The 19,580-nt window shown below is 43.9% G+C and overlaps 1 protein-coding gene across 8 annotated transcripts in view; it reads left to right on the top strand.

Annotated features, from left to right (window-relative positions):
* Positions 1 to 19,580, top strand: part of USP2 (ubiquitin specific peptidase 2) — a 97,909-nt gene that overhangs the window by 45,529 nt on the left and 32,800 nt on the right. For 7 of the 8 annotated variants that reach the window (XM_033918469.1, XM_033918467.1, XM_033918465.1 and 4 more), the window contains 2 exons: positions 9,888 to 9,938; positions 15,472 to 15,595. In XM_033918469.1, coding sequence (XP_033774360.1) covers positions 9,888 to 9,938; positions 15,472 to 15,595 — 175 coding nt within the window. Of the gene's footprint in view, positions 1 to 3,066; positions 3,401 to 9,887; positions 9,939 to 15,471; positions 15,596 to 19,580 lie in introns of those variants that run through there. The other variant, XM_033918471.1, reaches the window with a different exon arrangement.

Genomic DNA, 19,580 nt, shown 5'->3' with positions numbered 1-19,580 from the left:
AGAAGGCCTAGGTTCAAGGGCTAGGATCTGCACTAGGTAGAAAGTCCTGAATCTGGAAGGTTGGAGAGAGAAAGAAGGTTTGAGATTCATGTGTAAAAGGGATGTTTAGATCAGTGTTTCTTAACTTGGTCCTGGAGTACCCCCTTGCCAGTCAGGTTTTCAGGATGTCCACAATGAACATGCATATATTAGAGGTAGTATACGCAAATCATGTTGTGGATATCCTGAAAATCTGACTGGCAAAGGGGTACTTCCAGGACCGAGATGAGACACACCGGTTTAGAGAATCCCTTACTTATAATGTGTTACAACCGAAGCCGTTTATATATTATGTACAGATACTTTCTCTGTCCCTAATGGCCTCAAAATCTAAGTTTTTGCAGCTGGGGCAATGGAAGGTTAAGTGGCTTGCCCAGGGCCACAAAGAGCCACAGTTAGAATTAAGCCTGGGCAAGTCACTTAATCCCCCCCCCCCCATTGCCACAGGTATATTATAGATTGTGAGCCCACAAGGACAGAGAGAGAAAAATGCTTGAGTACCTGAATAAATTCATGTAAACCATTCTGAGCTCCCCTGGAAGAATGGTATAGATTAGAAAATAGAATAAATACATATATTGTAACACCTTTACTGAAGCTCATGCAAACCTCTCTGAATTGACTCCCCAGTCATTAGTAACGGTATAGAAGTTTCCAATAAACATTCAGCGACACCCCCCCCCCCCCACCCTGGTGAGACCTGATATACCTCCGAAGCCTCCTAAAACAGCAGCAGTGGCAGCGCTCTGAACGGACTGCTTCACAGCATTCCCTGCCAGAGCCTTCCCTCTGCCGCATCACAGATGACATCATCAATTATGCAGTAGAGGGAAGCCCTAGCAGGGGAGGTCGCGAAGCAGCCTGTTCAGAGTGCTGCTGCTGCTTTAACAGGCCTCGGAGGTATGTCAGGTTTCACGGTGGGAGGCATGGTGGGATGCTGCTGCACAGGGGGATGGGTGGGGGAGGAGGAAAGCTGCTGCTCAGGGGGATAGGAGGAGAGGAAAGATGCTGCACATGGTCGAAGAAAGGAGAGAGGAAGAATTGTTGGGGTGGAGGAGAGGAAGGGAGATATGAAGCAAAGAGGTAGCAAGGGGTGAGAGGAAGAAATCCTGCATATGGTGGAGGGGAGGGAGACATGATGGAGAAGAGAGAGGGAGAAATATTGGACAAAGGATGGAGGGCAGGGAGAGATGGTGCATGAAGAGAGAAAGAAATGTTGCATATGATACTGGAGGGGAGGAAGAGAGAGATGCTGCATGGAAGGGAATAGAAAGGTTTGACCCAGGGCACAAGGCAGAGAGAGAGAGAGATGGTAGACAGTGAGAAAGAAACAAATGTTGGATATGAAGGTAGAAAAAAATAATTTTATTTTCTATTTTGTGATTTCAATATGTCAGATTTGAAATGTGTATCCTGTCAGAGCTGGTGTTAGACAGCGAGAATGAGCTAGGACCTAATAGAGCAGGGATCTCAAAGTCCCTGCTTGAGGGCCGCAATCCATTTGGGTTTTCAGGATTCTCCAATGAATATGCATTGAAAGCAGTGCATGCACATAGATCTCATGCATATTCAGGAAATCCTGAAAACCCGACTGGATTGCGGCCCTCAAGGAGAGACTTTGAGACCCCTGTAATAGAGAGATGAAAAGTATTTTTTATTTTGTTTACACCACAGCTCCAGCATGGGGATGGAGAGGGCAAGTGGGGGGGGGGGGGGGAGTGTGGAAAGACTACAAAATAAACTTGCCAGGATGTTTGGAAAAAAAAAAAAAAATCAAAACGCCCAATTGGACAGGAAAAGTGAATCAAATCGAAAAAAATTGATTCGGTAGGCTGAATCGAATCAAAAAAAATTTTTCCCCTGAATCGGGCAATACTACTGAGAACCAGGGGAAGTGAGTTCAATTCTCACTGCAGCTCCTTGTGACTCTGGATGTCAGTTAACCCTCCATTGCCTCAGGTACAAAATAAGAACCTGTACATGATATGTAAATCACTTTCATTGTAACCACAGAAAGCCAGTATATCAGGTCTTATTCCCTTTCCTTTTCATACTTTAGCGCAGGGGTGTCAAAGTCCCTCCTCGAGGGCCGCAATCCAGTCGGGTTTTCAGGATTTCTCCAATGAATATGCATGAGATCTATTTGCATGCACTTTTTTCGTTGTATGCTAATAGATCTCATGCATATTCATTGGGGAAATCCTGAAAACCCGACTGGATTGCGGCCCACGAGGAGGGACTTTGACACACCCCTGCTTTAAGGAAACATGAGTGAATTGTAGTTGGTCACACAGTAAGTACCGTAATAGCAGTGGGATGTTTCAATAGGCTATTTTGATTTACAGCTTATATGTGGCACAAAAAGTGCTTATTTCCAAGTTTACCTCAGTGGTTGTATTTTATGCTTACAAATTTGGTCACTTTGCTACGTTAGATTGTTAACAAGATTGTTAAGTTGTTTATGTCAAGCTATACCTGTTGTACACTGAGTTGGATGACTCCCTTCATGAAGGTGGCTTAAAAACCCCCCACAAATAAGTGAAAAGAAGAAATGGTGTTGGCTCAAGCCTGAAACGTGGCCCAGTGTGCAGTCTGCTGCCTGTAAGAATCCTCCCACTTCCAGCTTCAGGTACAGGAATGAGCGTCTGACGGCAGTGAGCTATCAGTCAGCTCTTTCTCATTGGCAAAAGGTGAATGGGTGTGGCTCTGGCAGGTTGTACTCCTCGGTCCTGCCTGTCCTGGGGGGGGGGGAGGTACAGAAAAGGTTGACTGGCCACTGGCATATCCTTTTGCTCTCTTTTCCTCCTCTTCCTCCTCCCACCTGGCTGAACTCTCCAGTCAAGAGAGTCCTGTGGTGTCGGCATCTCCTCTGACACTTTCTGGAGCAAGAGCTGCTCCTTCCCTACCAGAGGAGGCAGAGACTGAGCTACAGACCTTCCTCTTTTACCTCACAGCCACAAGAGCCTGCCAGCTCTGTCATCTGTATGCCAAAAGGATCCCCGGGTAACACCAGCACGGTGTCTTCTGATTTAAAGAAAGAAACAGCGGCCCTCCCTTCCAAGAAGTTCCGTAGCAATTGAATGAGTGTAAAAGCAGGCAGCCAAGAAAGAGAAAAGGGAAGAAGGGTCTGACAGTTTACAGTACCTACGCCCGTGATACATTTCCAGGTTGATTTTTAGCGTGGACATACTCAGCTACCTCAAGTTTCTCCAGAATGCGAAATTCCTGCAAAGTTGCTCTGCCCAAGGCTTTTTCTGCCTCCCAGCTGCCCACCCTGAATAAGCAAGCGCGACGGAAAGAGCCAGTGTCAGGGTCTGTGCTCGTCTCCACTTTTGTCGGGTTTCTGCTTAATAAGACAAAGGTAAGAGCAGCAGAAGGATATGGATAGGAGGGCATGAGGCATGGTAATGATGGGAAATACCTGGGTATGAGTGCACTGGGTAGTAGTAAGTATATGTGGGGAGACCTGGGTTCAAGTGTACTGGGTAATGGTTAACAGGTGTGGGGGGAAACTTGGGTATGAATGGCACTCATTGAGTGCACTGGGTAATAGTAAGTAGGTGTGGGAAAAACCTGGGTATGAGTGCACTTCAGCTGTGATGCAAGAGTAAACTGGGTGAGGGTTCATCTCTACAGTACTACATTTGGCCCTGCACACCTGTCCTCCTGTCATCCTAAAATGTAAATCTTTAAAGGTACTTTAAGAGAATGTTTTAAAGTTTTTATTCATTTTTCATAATACAAGTGTATCATATAGAATAATGCGATCTCCTAAAATACACACTTGTATTTTATTCATGTAACACTATAAATTTATTCATGTAACACTATGTATAGTGTTACATGTACATTATAGTACATTACAGTATGTACTATAATGTACTATAATGTCTAAAAAAGTATATAATACATAATATGTATAACAATTATTATAGAAATTGAGAACCCACCAACCCCTCCCCTCTCATTAAAAATTCTTTGTACCTTCAAATGCTCCTCCTTTTGTGTAAGTATGGAAGATGCTGGCTTTCTCATTTTCTTTTTCTGTCTATTAAATCAGAATTCTTTTTGCTGTCTGCACACCCCCTTTTTCTTTATGCATGGGAAGACTGTTCCATTCTTCGGTTATATGAATCCCTACTCCTACAGCTATGTCCCTCTCCCCTTTTACTTCCTTATCTTGGTAAACCCTGATGGACTGTCTCACTCTCCAGGGCTTCCAGAAAGTTATAAGTGTACTTTCTGAAGAGTGTCATAAGTTTCTTTGAACACTGACTCTGCTGTACTCTTTGATGAGGAAGATATGGAACAAAAGATGCAAGAAGTACATAGGTATCTGAACAGGAGAAGGAGACAGATGGTGGAGACCATGGATGGGGGAAGCAGAGAGATGCTAGAGACCGTGGGGGAAAGGAAAATAGGGAAAGAGTGAGATGCTGGTAGAGAAGGAAAGACCAGGGGGGAGGGGAGGAAAGAGATGTTGGAGACTGTGGGGTGGAGGAAGTGAGGTAGGGAAGGAAAGAGATGCTAGAAACTATGGAGGGAAGGTAGATAGGAAAGGAGAGAGATGCTAGAGACCATAGAGATAGGGAAGGAAAGAGCTGGAGATCCAGGGATGGGTAGGAAAAGAATGAGGGAAGGGGAAATATGATGGAGACTATGGGGAAGAGTAAGGAAGTTAGAAAAAAATAAATACTATCTAGCATGGGGTAGGAAGAGCGGTTAGAAATAGAGAAGACGAATGATGCCGGATCCCATAGCTGGGATAGAGGGAAGTGATGCTGGATTATGGAATATTTGGGAAAGGACTGGGAGATGCTGGAGAGGAGGGAGGAGGGCCTTGAGCCACCCCTTGATGGGGGGGGGTTGAGTTTGCACATCTCAATAGTTGCCTAGGGTTTCAAATATCTTTGGGCTGGCCCTGTGGGAGCTTGTCTTTCCATTGCCAGTACTGCTTATCCTTGGCCAGCTCTGGCTGCCAGCACCACGTGCTTGTTAAAAATCAAAGAGTAACTACGTCTTGTTTCTCACAAGAAACTGGAAGTACCGGTAGTTACCTTGATTTTAACATGCACATGGTGCCAGCAGCTAGAGCCGGCCAAGGATAAGTAGAAAAGCAGCAGCAGAAGGACAAGCTCCTGTCAGCGTGCAGAGGATTTAAAGGTGCTAGTGCTGGGAATAGGGAAGGTGATGGGGCTGGAGGCTGACATGGTTGAAAATGTTTGGGGCCTAGACATGAGTGATGGGAGAAGAGAAGGGGGCTAATGTGATACTGGGGATAGTAAGAAGGGGTTTACTATGGCAGATGGTAGGGGAGGCAGAAGAGGTCTGATCATCAGACTGGGGGCTGATCATCAGACTGGGAGAAGGGTCTGATATTGAGGTAGCACAAGGGGGCTCAGCGATAACACAAGGACTGGGAATATAGGGCTTAAGAAATAGGGCTGGGAGACTGATAAGGGGACAATGGGAAATGTGAGCTGAAGCTGGAACTAGGGAAAGAGCCGGGGACTAATCCAGGAGCTGTGATAAGAGAAGAACAGATACTGGGAGTGAGGGTGGAAGAAACAAGGGCATATGTAAGGAAAGGTGAAGATGGAGGAACAGAATGGCGGGGTTAGGGGTGGAGCTGGGCACTGCTTTGAGAAAGTTCAGATTTTAAAGAGGCCCAGGTGAAAGGGCACTGACATGAGGGACTTATTTGACACAGACTGGTCACCATTCTCAGAAAAGGTGATGCTGTGGAAGCTCCAGAAGACACAGTGATCAAAAGATGCATGCTCATTCATTAATTAATGTCCTTCCCCCCCCCCCCCCTCCCTCCATTCCATTTCCTTTGCTGATATGAGGTGGAGCAGCTGCCAGCACTGGATCCAGATCAGAGAAATGCACACAGTGGAAAAGCTGTTGCAAGCATTCTTCTTATCTGCTTCTTATCAGAAATGCAGTTGTTACCTTTTACAGCATAGGGTCAAGAGCAGAGCCATGCTTAAACTCTATACCAGTCTCTGCCTTTTTCAGTGTGCACAGGGTAGGGGTAGGAAAGAAGGTATATGTGAATTTAATGAGGAAGGAGTTGAGAGCAGGACAGAACATACAGTATATGTGAGAGGAGCAAGAAGAGTGTGTGGGGGAGGGACTAAGGTTTACATTTGGGACTAGGTAAATGTGTGAATTTTGGAAATGGGGAAGAGAATTATTACAAGATAATGCTTGCTTGTTCTCATTAATTGATTTTCTCTGGCTTACAAAGGCGACGTTGAAGCCTTCAGCTCAGTGTGCAGCAGTGTCTAAGAATGCAAATAGAATGTTAAGAATTATCAGGAAAGGAATGGAAAACAAAGATGAAAATGTTATCATGCCTTTGTTTTGCTCTATGGTGCAGCTGCACCGTTCTGTTCGCCACATCTCAGAAAAGATATAGCAGAATTAGAAAAGATACAGAGAAGGGCGACAAAAATGTTAAGAGATGGGACGTCTTCCCTATGAGGAAAAGCAAAAGTGGCTAGGGCTTTTCAGCCTGGAGCAGAGATGGCTCAGGGGAGATATGATAGAGGTCTATAAAATACTGAATGGAGTGGAACATGTCGATGTGAATCGCTTGTTTGCTCTTTCCAAAAATACTAGAACTAGGGAGCATGCAATAAAAATACTAAGTAGTAAACTTAAATCAGAGAAGATATTTCTTCATTTAGCGGGTAATTAAACTCTGGAATTTATTGCCTGAGAATGTAGTGAAAGTGGTTAGCTTAGCAGGGTTTAAGAAAGGTTTGGATAATTTCCTAAAAGATTATGAAGATGGTTTGGAGAAATCCACTGCTTATTCCTAGGATAAGCAGCATAAAATCTGCTCTTTCTCCTTGGGATCTTACCAGGCACTTGTGACCTGGGTTGGCCACTGTTAGAAACGGAATACTGGGCTTGATGGACCTTCCGTCTGTCCCAGTATGGCAACTTTTATATTCTTATAGATGAATATGATTCCTCCTTTACTTAGCAGACTCCTAAAAGCCCTGCAAAATGCCCCGTTCCCCCACAAAAAAAAAGTGACAAAGGGTAAGCCTGATGTGGATCACAGTAGCCAACTGTGAGGAAGTCAAACTTCCTGGAATCTTGGCTGGTAGTGTTGAGAGGAATCTTACACTGCCAGTTCCATGAGGGCTCAGCATGATCCACTATTAAACAACCTCCTTTATTTGTGTCCAGGAAGGGGTATTTACAGAAGCTCATGTATTGTCACACCTTTTACAGAAGCTGAATGCAAACCTCTCTGAATTGACTCCCCAGTCATTAGTAGTGGTATAGAAGCTCACAATAAACAATACCCCCAATCATTTGAAATGTTAGTACCTTAGTGTCAAGTTGTTAAATACCCTCCCTCCCTGTAGTTAGAACGTGAGGACAGTGCCGAGTGGACTTCTTTAATCCGTGTCCTGCAAAGACAGATTCAGATAGTCTGGAGTGGGATTTGATGGCAACTCTAGTATTTAGAACCCAAGAACAGTGCCAGGCAGACTGCTACAATCTGTATCCCAGTAGGACCAAAGAAAGACCAAGATCAAGTATTTTATACCACATTCATTCAGTGGCGCCCCTCCCCTGCCATGTGCACGCCCCCTTCCCTTCCCTGTACCTCTATTTATTCACTGCCTCAAGCAACAAGAACTTCAGTGTGCACCTCGCGACCCCGTCAGCTCTCCCTCTGACCCCACTTCCTGTGCGCAGCACCCGGAAGTGATGCCAGCGGGAGAGACAGCGTGGTCACAAGGAGCACGTTGAAGTTCTTGTTGCTCACGATGGTGAACAACTAGAGGTGTGGGGGAAGGGAAGAGGGGAGTGCGCATGGCGAGGGAAGGTGTGGGAAGAAGCAGGGGGCGGAGAGGAGGAGGGGTACTGGCGCCCCTTGATAATGAGTGTGACTGGGCATACTGGATGGACTGTTCAGGTCTTTTATTTGCCATTATCTACTATTGTCACTGTATATTGAACAGGTTCTAGGACTCGGCGAAAACAGGATCATCCTTTGCTCGTAGCTCAGATCTTGTGCTTGATCTTAGGCAAAAGATTAAAAAACAATATGAAACTTAGCAAAACTGCTGCATAGCAAGCAAGCCTCCTCTCGATGAAGGGGATTGCACCATCCTCAAAGAAAAAGATATTTTGTACAGTGTGATGAAATTCTGACTTGTCTTGCCAGCAGAGGTGGTTAGGGTTGCAATGCTAACTGAACGAGATTCTGGAGGAAAACAATATTGGTTGAGTTTGATTTGGATACCTTCTAAGGAAAGTGCTAATCCTGCAATTATCAACCCATCTCTGGAATTTTATTCACAAATGCAGAAGTGACTAAACAAGCAAAGGCTGTTTTCACCTTATGGATTATTAAGGAGAGAGTAGTTAGGCAATGAGCAAATGATTGAACTCAAGAGACCTTTGGTCTTCCTTCAACCCAACCTGTAACTGTGTAACTACTGGGGATGAGGAGAAGGAACAGGCACTCCTGGGCACAATTCCAGAGTCTAGGTAAGCACTGAAAAGGGGCACTGCTTGAAAGAAACTCATACTTTCAGCTTCTAAGAACATAAGAATAGCCTTATTGGATCAGAACAATGGTCCATCAAGTCCAGTAGCCCATTCTCACGGGGTTCTCCTGGTGGCCAATCCAGGGGTTCTCACGGTGGCCAATCCAGGTCACTAGTACTTGGCAAAAACCCAAAGAGTAGCAACATCTTAACCTAACCCTTCCCCCTCCTCCTAGATAAATTCTCCCCCCAAACCTCCACTTAAATAATCTCTTCCTCCCCAAAACACCAACCAAGTATTCAGATCCCTGAAATGTAACGTAATCTTATTTGTACTCTAACTGTAATCTATTTGTTATATCACACAGTAACGTACAGTCAATTTAATATCCAATTTGCAAGTTCTTCCAGAATTAATCCAGGTACCTCTCCTCCCTTGTAACCAAAAAAACAAACAAACCCAAAACTGTTGTAACTTCACTGGAAATGTCCAGTTAGCTCTTTTGTAATCCGCCTTGAACTGCAAGGTATAGGCGGAATAGAAGTCCCTAATGTAATGTAACATCTAGGCTGGCACTGATAGAAGGCAAGCTCATACTTCCAGAGTCTAGACTGGTTCAAACAGAAGGCACTGCATGAAAGAAGCTCATACTTCAGGGGTCTAGACTAATACTGATGGGGATAAGCTCATACTTCTGGAGTCTAGACTGGTACTGACAGGGGACAAACTGATACTTCTGGATTCTAGACTGGTACTGACAGAGGCACTGCATGAAAGAAGCTCATATGTCTGGAGTCTAGACTGGCACTGACAGGTGGCCATTGTTTGAAGGAAGCTCAGTAAGCTGATAAAACTCCTGCAGTATGGACTGAAGGATGAAGTAGAGAGTAAGGGTTTCTCTACGTGTGTTATTAAAACAGCAAACATTACATGAGAAACTTCTCTGGTGCCTGCACCCTACATTTTTCCCTTTCTGTGGCAGAGAATTTCCTGGAATTTCTGCAATGAATTCCACCTGCAGCTAACATTGCAGCAAAACTAGTTATGGCAGATTTTGAACCTAGAGCCTAAACTTTTCTCAGCCTCTGCTAACATCCTTTGTATCACCTCTAGTCCCTCAGATTCTGCCTGTTCCCTTAGGAGAGAAAATTTAAAGTAACTGGCCTAGGTGTATAGTGGATGGGTAGTTCTGATAGACTTAAGCACAGTTTTAAAGGAGGAAAGCAGGTATTGTTTCATAGAGACATGAATTGGGGGGGGGGGGGCATCTCCTTTAAATGAGCTTTGTTTTCTCATCTCATGGTTTCTGTTGCTTTTTTTCACAGCCCTCCAAGACTGTTCAGGGCCTCACAGGCCTCCGTAATCTAGGCAACACGGTAAGTCTGGCGTACCCTGGGGGTGGTCTCTGGGTAAAGAAAGGGCAGACAGTACTCAAAATATGGAGAGCATTATCTTTGGAATCTTGGCAGAGGGAAGGGAAGTGAAATACTTTCAGGACAGACCAGATAAAGATTCATTTTTAACTCTTAGCTTTCATTTTGCTAAGGTATCTCTGCACTGTAGAGCATTTTTAAAAGTTACAAATACCTAGGGTTACCAGATTTTACTATTATAAAATCTGGACCCATGGCCCCTACCCCTAGGCTCGCCCAGTTGCACCCAACCCCGTCCCATTCCACCCAAGTCATGCCCTATTCTGCCCCAGCCTCGCTCCTCCTCAGCCCCCCTCAACCTGTTCTCATGCTTGGAACTGCATCGGGAGGGCATCTGCACATGTGCAGGTGTGATACAATGACATCACATGCATGCCACATGATGTCACCATGTTGCATGCACAGTTGACCTCCTAACGCGGTCCCGAACTGGAAGCTTTTCAAAACCCAGACAAAGTACCCGGATGCCCAGACATGTCCTCTAACATTTACATCTGCTTTTGAAGAGGCATAATGTCCATATCTTGAATGCAGGTAGGTACTATCACTGTTGGATTTGCGCTAATATTTTAGGAAGTCACGAAGGCTTCTATTGGGCCCTTTTACTAAAGTGAATTAGGGAAAGAGAAAGGGGATGGGACTTGATATACTGCTTTATATGGTTACAATCAAAGCAGTTTACATATTATATACAGCTACTTATTTTGTATGTGGGGCAATGAAGGGTTAACTTACACCCAGTCACAAGGAGTCACAGTGAGAATTGAACCCAGTTCCCCTGGTTCTCAGACCACTATACTAACCATTGGCTTTTCCTTCACTCCCATTAATAATAATAATAATTTATTCTTATATACCGCCAAACCATTAGTTCAAAGCAGTTTACAGCAAGAAAGAACTGCACAAACAGTTTACATAAGCATATCAAAATTTCTCAGAAAATATAAAATGGCAATTAAGTCACATATTTATCAAACAGATAAGTTTTAAGAATTTTTCTAAATAAATAATAAGACTGAGCTTGGGTAATAAGCATATTCCAACATGAATTAATTGCACTAGCCTGAAATGCAAATGTTTTTCCTAAGAATCTCTTATGACGACATGCTTTTACCGATGGAAATGTAAACCAGTAAGTTTTTTTGTGTATTCTTATTTGAATTAAAAAATTCAAAGTGGGAAGAAAGGTAGGTTGGAGTCAATCCAAATAAATCTTTAAAACAGATACACTTTAAAACAAAACTCTAGCCTCAAATGGCAACCAATGGAGCTTTAAATAATAAGGGCTTACATGATCATGTTTTTTTTATATTTATATTTAAATCTTTTTATTAAACAGTGACAACAGCAGGAATAACAAAAGCAAAAGACAAGATTTACAATAGAAACTAGCTACCACGGAAGATTGGACTCTTATGTCCTCCATGGTCATGATCAACACCCCTACCCTGCGGTTTAAAGAACCCCGCCCACTCTCCCTCCCTCCCCCACCAACAGAAATACTACAGTACACAGACGGGGGGTTAGATGTCAAACAGGTATACCAGAATACAATTGGAGTCTATTCAGGATATGGCTACGACTCACAGGGGACAAAATGTTCAAATATGGAGTCCAGGTGTTGACAAAGTCTCTGCTCCGGCGACGAGAAGAACAGGCCAAGCGGGCCTCCCAGCCCATGAGCTCATGTAGCCGATTCCTCCAAAGCCAAAAGGAAGGGGGTTCAGAAGAGAGCCAACAACATAAGATACATTTCTTCCCCAAAATGACACATTTACTAAGAAATAGTTTTTCTGAAGAAGTACACGGAGAGCAAGGAAAAATGAGCAAATAACATAGAAAGCACCAATACAGGCACGGGAACCTGCAAGAAGGAAGCCAGCGCCTTCCAAAAGGCCTTTATCCCCTCACAACTCCAGATACCATGAAAATAAGAGTTAACCTCAACAGAACAACACACACAGAGTTGAGTGTCAATACAGCCCATATAATAAGCCTGACTTTGACCAAAAATTAGGCAAACTGCTGTATTCTGTATTTTTCTGAGTCTATTAAGAATTTTTTTTATGAGATCCCAGATAAACAATATTACAGTAGTCCAATATGGACAAAATTGATGACTGAACCAGTACCCTAAAAGACATTGAATCAAAATATTTTTTAATAGTACGAAGTTTTCATAGTACTGAAAAGCATTTTTTAATCAGCAGATCAGTATGGTCTTTAAAAGATAACGAGAAATCTAACGTAACGCCTAAAATTTTGATCGTAGTGGCTATTGAATAGTTTTGACCTTTTAAATGAAGTACATTTTAAGAGCATAAGTATCGCCTCTGCTGAGTAGACCATGGTCCATCACGCCCAGCAGTCCGCTCCCATGGCGGCCCCCCCAGGTCCTTGACCTGTAGTTGATCTTCCACCTAAAAACATTTTACTCCCTAATCGTTTGTTAGCTTTTATAATAACCATCTAACTATACCCTTCAATCCCTTTTTCCTTCAGGAAATCATCTAGTCCCTTTTTGAAACCCAAAAGCGTACTTTGCCCTACCACCACCTCTGGAAGCGCATTCCAGGCATCCACCACCCTTTGAGTGAAGAAGAACTTCCTAGCATTTGTTCTGAATCTGTCACCTTTCAGTTTTTTTGAATGCCCTCTTGTTTTTGTTGCCCCCACTAGTCTGAAGAATCTGTCCCTCTCCACCTTCTCTATCCCCTTTAAGATTTTCTAAGTTTCTATCATGTCCTCTCTAAGTCTCCGCTTTTCTAGGGAAAAGAGCCCCAGCTTCTCTAGCCTTTCAGCATATGGAAGGTTTTCCATGCCCTTTATCATCCTTGTTGCTCTTCTCTGGACCCTCTCGAGTATCGCCATATCCTTCTTAAGGTACGGCGACCAGTATTGAATGCAGTACTCCAGTTGTGGGCGCACCATCACCCGATACAGTGGCAGGATAACTTCCTTCGTTCTGGTCATGATGCCTTTTTTGATAATGCCCAGCATTCTGTTTGCCTTCTTTGAAGCTGCTGCGCATTGTGCTGCCGGCTTCAAAGTTTTATCCACCAAAACCCCCAAGTCCTTTTCTAGGTTGCCTTCTCCCAGTACCATCCCCCCCATCGTGTAGTTATACATCGGGTTTCCTTTCCCTATGTGCAAAACTTTACATTTTTTTACATTGAAGCTCATTTGCCATCTTTTTGCCCACTCACTCAGTTTGTTCAGGTCTCTTTGCAGTTCTTTGCATTCCTCAACATTTTTGACCCTACTGGAGAGTTTTGTGTCATCCGCGAATTTTATAACTTCGTACTTCATCCCTACTTCCAGGTTATTAATACATATATTGAACAGCAGCGGTCCCAGCACTGACCTCTGTGGGACGCCACTTGTGACCTCTTTCCAATCAGAATAGTGACCCTTTACTCCAACCCTCTGTTACACAGATACACTCATAATCCCCTCACGTTCCACCCACATATGTGACCATCTCTGGGAAAAGGGGACCAACGTCTCAGATAAGAACGGCCAATCTGTCATGTCATGGGTCCATAAGCAGTCTGAAAATGTCACACGTCTGAACTTCTGTAACTCATGTATTTTTTTTACATGAGAGGATGGGGTTTGGCTGTTGTGTTAAAAACTGTTTGCTCCAACAAGCCTATACATTAAAACCTCATTTTTTGTTTCTGGTGACTGTAATCACCTTTTCCCAGAGATGGTCGCATAACCTCTTGCAGTTACACACCACAGTACCTAGGTGCAACCATATAGAATAGTGCAGTGTCTCTCAAACTTTTTTTTTAGCTGTGGCACACTAAACGGAGCAAACTTTTTTCTTGGCACATTATAACTGAAATTATAAAATTGCAAAACCAACAAAAAATTAAATTTGATAGTTAGGATCACGAACAGGTCGGAGAAGGTTATCATGCCGCTGTACCGGGCCATGGTGCACCCTCACCTGGACTACTGCGGCCAGCACTGGTCACCGTACATGAAGAAGGACATATTAATACTCGAAAGGGTCCAGAGAAGAGCGACTAAGATGGTTAAGGGGTTGGAGGAGCTGCTGTATGTGACAGATTAGAGAAACTGGCCCTCTTCTCCCTAGAACAGAGGAGATTGAGAGGGGACATGATCGAAACATTCAAGATACTGAAGGGGATAGACTTAGTAGATAAGGACAGGTTGTTCACCCTCTCCAAGGTAGGGAGAACAAGAGGGCACTCTTTAAAGTTGAAAGGGGATAGATTCCGTACAAACGTAAGGAAGTTCTTCTTCACCCAGAGAGTGGTGGAAAACTGGAACGCTCTCCCGGAGGTTATCATAGGGGAAAACAATCTCCAGGGATTCAAGACAGAGTTAGACAAGTTCCTACTGAACAAGGTTGTACGCTAGTAAGGCTAGTCTCAGTTAGGGCACTGGTCTTTGACCAAAAGGGCCGCCGCGTGAGCAGACTGCTGGGCGCGATGGACCACTGGTCTGACCCAGCAGCGGCATCTCTTATGTTCTTATTTATTTAAAGTTCTTTAAGCTATGTATGTGTAATTATAACAACAGTGAAACTAAAATAGATAGAATAGAATTGCTAATCAATGCAATGAGAGTGCTTGTTTTTGACTGCAAATTAACTCAAAACACATCTCGATAGTCGACAAGCAAACACGCATTTCATCATCCACTATCTGTAGTCATTCTCCTTTTTTCGATTTAATTTCTGTCAGAGCTAACATTCCAAGTTCACAAAGATAAGACGATCCAAACGGTAGCAAAGCCTTTATTGCTCAAGTTAGGATAACTACGGCATAAGAAAATAAAACCAAAATGACTTGCCGTTAGTTTTCAAGGACCAATCGCGTCAAAGAATGATGCTCGTCTGGGCGGGTGGTATCCATACGCACGCAGACGCTCATAACATTGACAGACTCTTGCGTACGCAACATGAATGTCATCTATTCTAATGTATATTTATGAAGGGAATTTTTAAAAAATAAATTAAAATTCTGGAATCTCTCATGGCACACCCGGAATCTTTTTGGGGCACACCACTGGAATACTGCCCAGTTTGCTTACACATGTTGATGCCTCTGAGACACCAAGTTGTACAATTGCCCTTCTTGTGCATAAATTAAAATGTGCATTGCCACTCCATCCTCAGGAGATCCAGATTCCATAACTGTACATGAGCTCTTGGTGGCATGCATCACTAGAACACATGTGTACATGTGTTTAATTTTTTTACAGCCATTTTCTGCTTGCTATACACATGGAAAATATAAAACCATCTCCATAGTAACATTCATAGACTTGCTAACAGATACAAGCGCTTAATACACATGCTGACGCCTAGTGACATCACTATTCCAATATAAGCCTCCCAGATACTTTACACCTATTGACATAGCATGCATACTGACATTGCGTTCCCTGATCCCTCTGTCCTCCCCCATCCAATTCTGTGTTTGTCTTTTCTATTTTCTAGTGCTTTATGAATTCAATCCTGCAGTGCCTGAGTAACACCAAAGAACTAAGGGATTATTGTCTGCAGAAATCATACTGCCGGGACCTGAGCACTGCTCGACGCACCAACACTGCTCTAATGGAAGGTAAGAATACTGATAGGAAGGGAACTGGGAATCAGAGCTGGCTTTTATTGTGTACTTTTAGCTTTACCACCATATTTCAAACAGCACAAAACAGCCACTGAACATTTTTTAACAGTCATATAGTAATTTTTCCTACCCCCCCCCCAACCCTATGCTTTCACTGCACAACTTGTAGATCTCCTGCCATTCCTCTCTTGCTCTAACCCTTGCACTCTTCCAGTGCTTGACCTAAGACTTCATAAGAACATAAGCATTGCCATACGGGGTCAAACTGGAGGTCCATCAAACCCAGTATCCTGTTTTCAGCAATGGCCAATCCAGGTCCAAGTACCTGGCAAGATCCCAAGTAAAATCAGTTTTATACTCCCCACCCTATTGTTATTTCCACCTCCTTTTACCTCCCTTTTAATTTATTTTATCTCTATGTACTTTACTCTTGCTTTCCCACGGACCCCTTTGTTACCATGGGCTAGATTCACTAAGCTTTGCGAGCCTTCTCCAACCAGTTTGCGAGCCTTCTCCGACCCGATTCACTAACCTTTTGGCTGATCCAATCCGCACCCGGTCCGATCTGCACGTGCAAATGAGGGGAAATGGCAAAGTAGGAAAGGAAGCGATTCACTAAACCAGCAAAGGAACACCCATTGGGCTGGCCAATCCAAAAAGAAGTGACTGCTGAGGACCAGTTGCTCTCGTCCTTGCCAACTGTCCTGCTCTCTGCCGCACTGAAATCCCAGCCGTGCAGCCCTGAAACCATCAAAATAAAAAAACATCACTCTTGTGCATAAAGCACCCTGCTCTCTGCCGCCCTGCCTCTCTGCAAGCCCATGTTTTTAACCCGCGGGTTTAAAGCGGGGCTGCACTACGGTATGTTCTGCTAGTTATTCCAGTCTGGCTGCAAAGCGTATTTTCTTATGATTTTTGTGAGGCCAGCGAGTGCAACCCCCCCTTCTGTTTTGACCTCAAGCTTGTACGGAGCGCAAGCACATGCACGGATCACATCTCCAGGCAGAGAGGATGGTCTGCGCAAGTGTCTGGATTGCTCTGCAGCGATCCATGGGATTGCTTGTGGGCGTGTGTCCAATCAGATCATTTGCATGGAGACTCTTTAGTGAATCACCCATGGATCGCCCACTGATCGGAAAGGTGAGTAAGTCCATATGTCTTTGTCTGATCTGCCCTCGATATTTTAACTATGAATACCTCCCTTTTTTTTTTTTTTGTCTTTTTAAAATTTAATATTGTAAATCGTCTAGGTAACCTTTGATAGACGGTATATCAAGTAAGCAATAAACTTAGATAAACTCATCCTAGAAATAGTCACTGGATTTTCTCAAGTTCATCTTAATAATGGCTTATAGACTTTTCTTTTAGGAAATTGTCCAAACCATTTTTAAACCTTGCTAAGCTAACTGCTTTTACCACATTCTCAAGCAACAAATCCCAGAGTTTAATTCCACGTTGAATGAAGAAATATTTTCTCTGATTTTTTTTTTTAATTTACTACTTTGTATTTATGAAATGAATTTCATTTTATCTGATTGTAACATTGTACCATTTTCGCTGATTGTTCAGCCCTTCTTCGTTGTAAACCGCCTAGAACTACTATGGCTTTGGCGGTATATAAGAAATAAAATTATTATTATTATTATTCTCTCCTCCCACTCCATACCTCTCCTCTCCTCTCTACCCCCCACCCCCCCTGTACCTCTTCAAATGTTTGCTAGCTGCAAGCTGCATCTCTTACCTGCTGCTTGTGCTGGCCTCATCCCTCCCTCTGATGTCACTTCCTGCACCACACTTATTATACACTGAAAAGCTACAGCAGCAGCTGGGTTTCATTCTAGCACTTTTTCATCTCAAGGTAAGTTTTGCACCCCGGGGAATTCTGCACAAATTCTGAAGTTGCACAGAATTCCTCTAGGAGTAGAAATTCCAGCTCACTCTTATCAAAGATTTTATTGGCATCAGTAGCTAGAATCATAGAAAGAAGGTTTGCCATTCCTTTCTGCTCCCCTGATTCATGCTGTAATGTATCGTACCCCTGAAGTAACATGAGGGGAAACATGGGCATTTGGGTTTTAATAAAGGATTACATCTTTCAAGGATCCTTATCTGTGGTAATACTGTCCTTTTCTTCTGGAATTCTGTATTACCAAGCCTCTGTGGTTTTCTTCTTTCAAATAAGTAAATACATAAATATATGGAATCGAAGCACCTGCTGAGTGGAGTGGTTGCCAAGGCAGTAAGCAGCAGACTGTTTAGAGAAGAGGATTCTGGCTGGCATTGGGCCTAGCACTACTGAAGGGAGCTTAGGCAGACAGCCCAATCTCATGGTGGTTGGCTTCTTCACACCTGGCAAAGTGCTGAAAGTGAGGATTGCAGTGGCAAGCCGATGCACTAAGACCACAGATTGTACAGCACAAAGGTTCCCATTAGAGCGTGTCAAGCTTTGCTCTTGCTGTGGTGGCCACCAGAACAACTTGGACGAGTGCAGCTCCTGCCCCAGTGGGGCAATAGAGTGTTCTGACTCTGGGGAGAGCCCAGCATCTGTTAGGCAAAGCAGGTTTATAACTCTAGAGCTGTGTATCAGAAACTGTCTGCCACGGCACACTAATGTGCCTCCTGAGATTTCAGGTGTGCCGTGGCACACTGGGGAGGAGGAAAGGTGCCCGCACAATCTGTAGGCATTCAGCCAGCGCCAGCACCTCTCCTGCCCTCTTCCCTGCTGGCACCCCCTCACTGGCATCTCAGGGTCCATCTGGAGGGCCTTTGCACGTGCGCAGACATCGGCGTGATGACATCATGCATGCACATGACATCATCATGGTGACGTCCACGCACTTCTGTGTGCCTTGAGCCGTGGCTACTATGCTGAGAACTCTGAGTAAGATTCAGCAGTATATCAAATCTGAATAAACATAAACATGTTTAGTGTGCTGCGACTCAAAAAAGTTTACGGGACACTGCTCTAGAGGAATCAACTGTAGGTGTTTCTTCTCAGAGCTGCATGCTGTCCACTTTGTCTACTGCCACCTCTCAGTGCCAGCACTAGAAGATTGGAAGCTAGAACTTTTATTGAAACAGGCATTTGGGATGGTTGCTTTAGGGCCCCAGAAAGTGATCTGTAAGTGCCTATGTTCTGACAGCCTTTTGGTGTTGGACTTAGCAGTCACATGAGGAGCCAGAAGAGAATGATCTTTGAAGTCCCCAGGAGTTAGCTCAACTTGAGGCAAGGTTTAACGTGTGGATGTCTTGTATGATCTTACTTGGATATCAACCAGGAATATGATAATCATGCTATATCAGTTAAACTCCTGTTATGACCCCACCATTGGTCTGTTGATGCTATCTCAAAGACTGTTATTCAGTGAAACCTTGAAGAAGTTAGTAAAGGATCTAAGAGACTAGCCCCAAGACTGTTGGAAGATAAGCTCAAAGTTTCATCTTGTACAGCATCAGGAAGAGCTGAGGTTGTCCAGCTTCAGGAGAGCATGAGGTTAGAGACTGCCAGCTGGATAAAAATGGATCTTCTCAGCACTCTGTATTAAACTCGGAACAGAAAAGAAGCTGTCCAGGTCCCTGGAACCTCCAACATAACATAACATAATTTTATTTCTAGTGCAATGTGTCTAGTGGTTCTAAATACTAGAGTCTTGTATCTGAGCTAGCAAGTTACTTGCAGAAAACTAGCAATCATGTTTTCCAACTCTACCTCCTTCCCAAGGAGTTGCTCCTGTCCCCTCATATTTTTTTGTCAGTGTTCTTTGGAGGCTCAGTGCCCTGCGGTTCCCACATGGAGGGTCCTCTGCCTGGGAGAAGACACAAAATTGCAAGGCAGAAATCTACTGCTAGCAGGATCAGCCCCTCTGGGACACCTAACTATCCAGCCTGCTGGTATTTTTGATAGCTCAGGGGGGCCGTCACCTGCATAGTTGCTTGCATCCCTGATTCAGTAAGGAGCTTGAACAAAGGCTGTTTGGGC

This window comes from Geotrypetes seraphini, chromosome 13 (genome assembly GCF_902459505.1).
Source record: "Geotrypetes seraphini chromosome 13, aGeoSer1.1, whole genome shotgun sequence".
Lineage (NCBI taxonomy): Eukaryota > Metazoa > Chordata > Amphibia > Gymnophiona > Dermophiidae > Geotrypetes > Geotrypetes seraphini.
The sequence above is the reverse complement of the archived record's forward strand: the minus strand, read 5'-3'. Positions and strand labels throughout refer to the sequence as shown.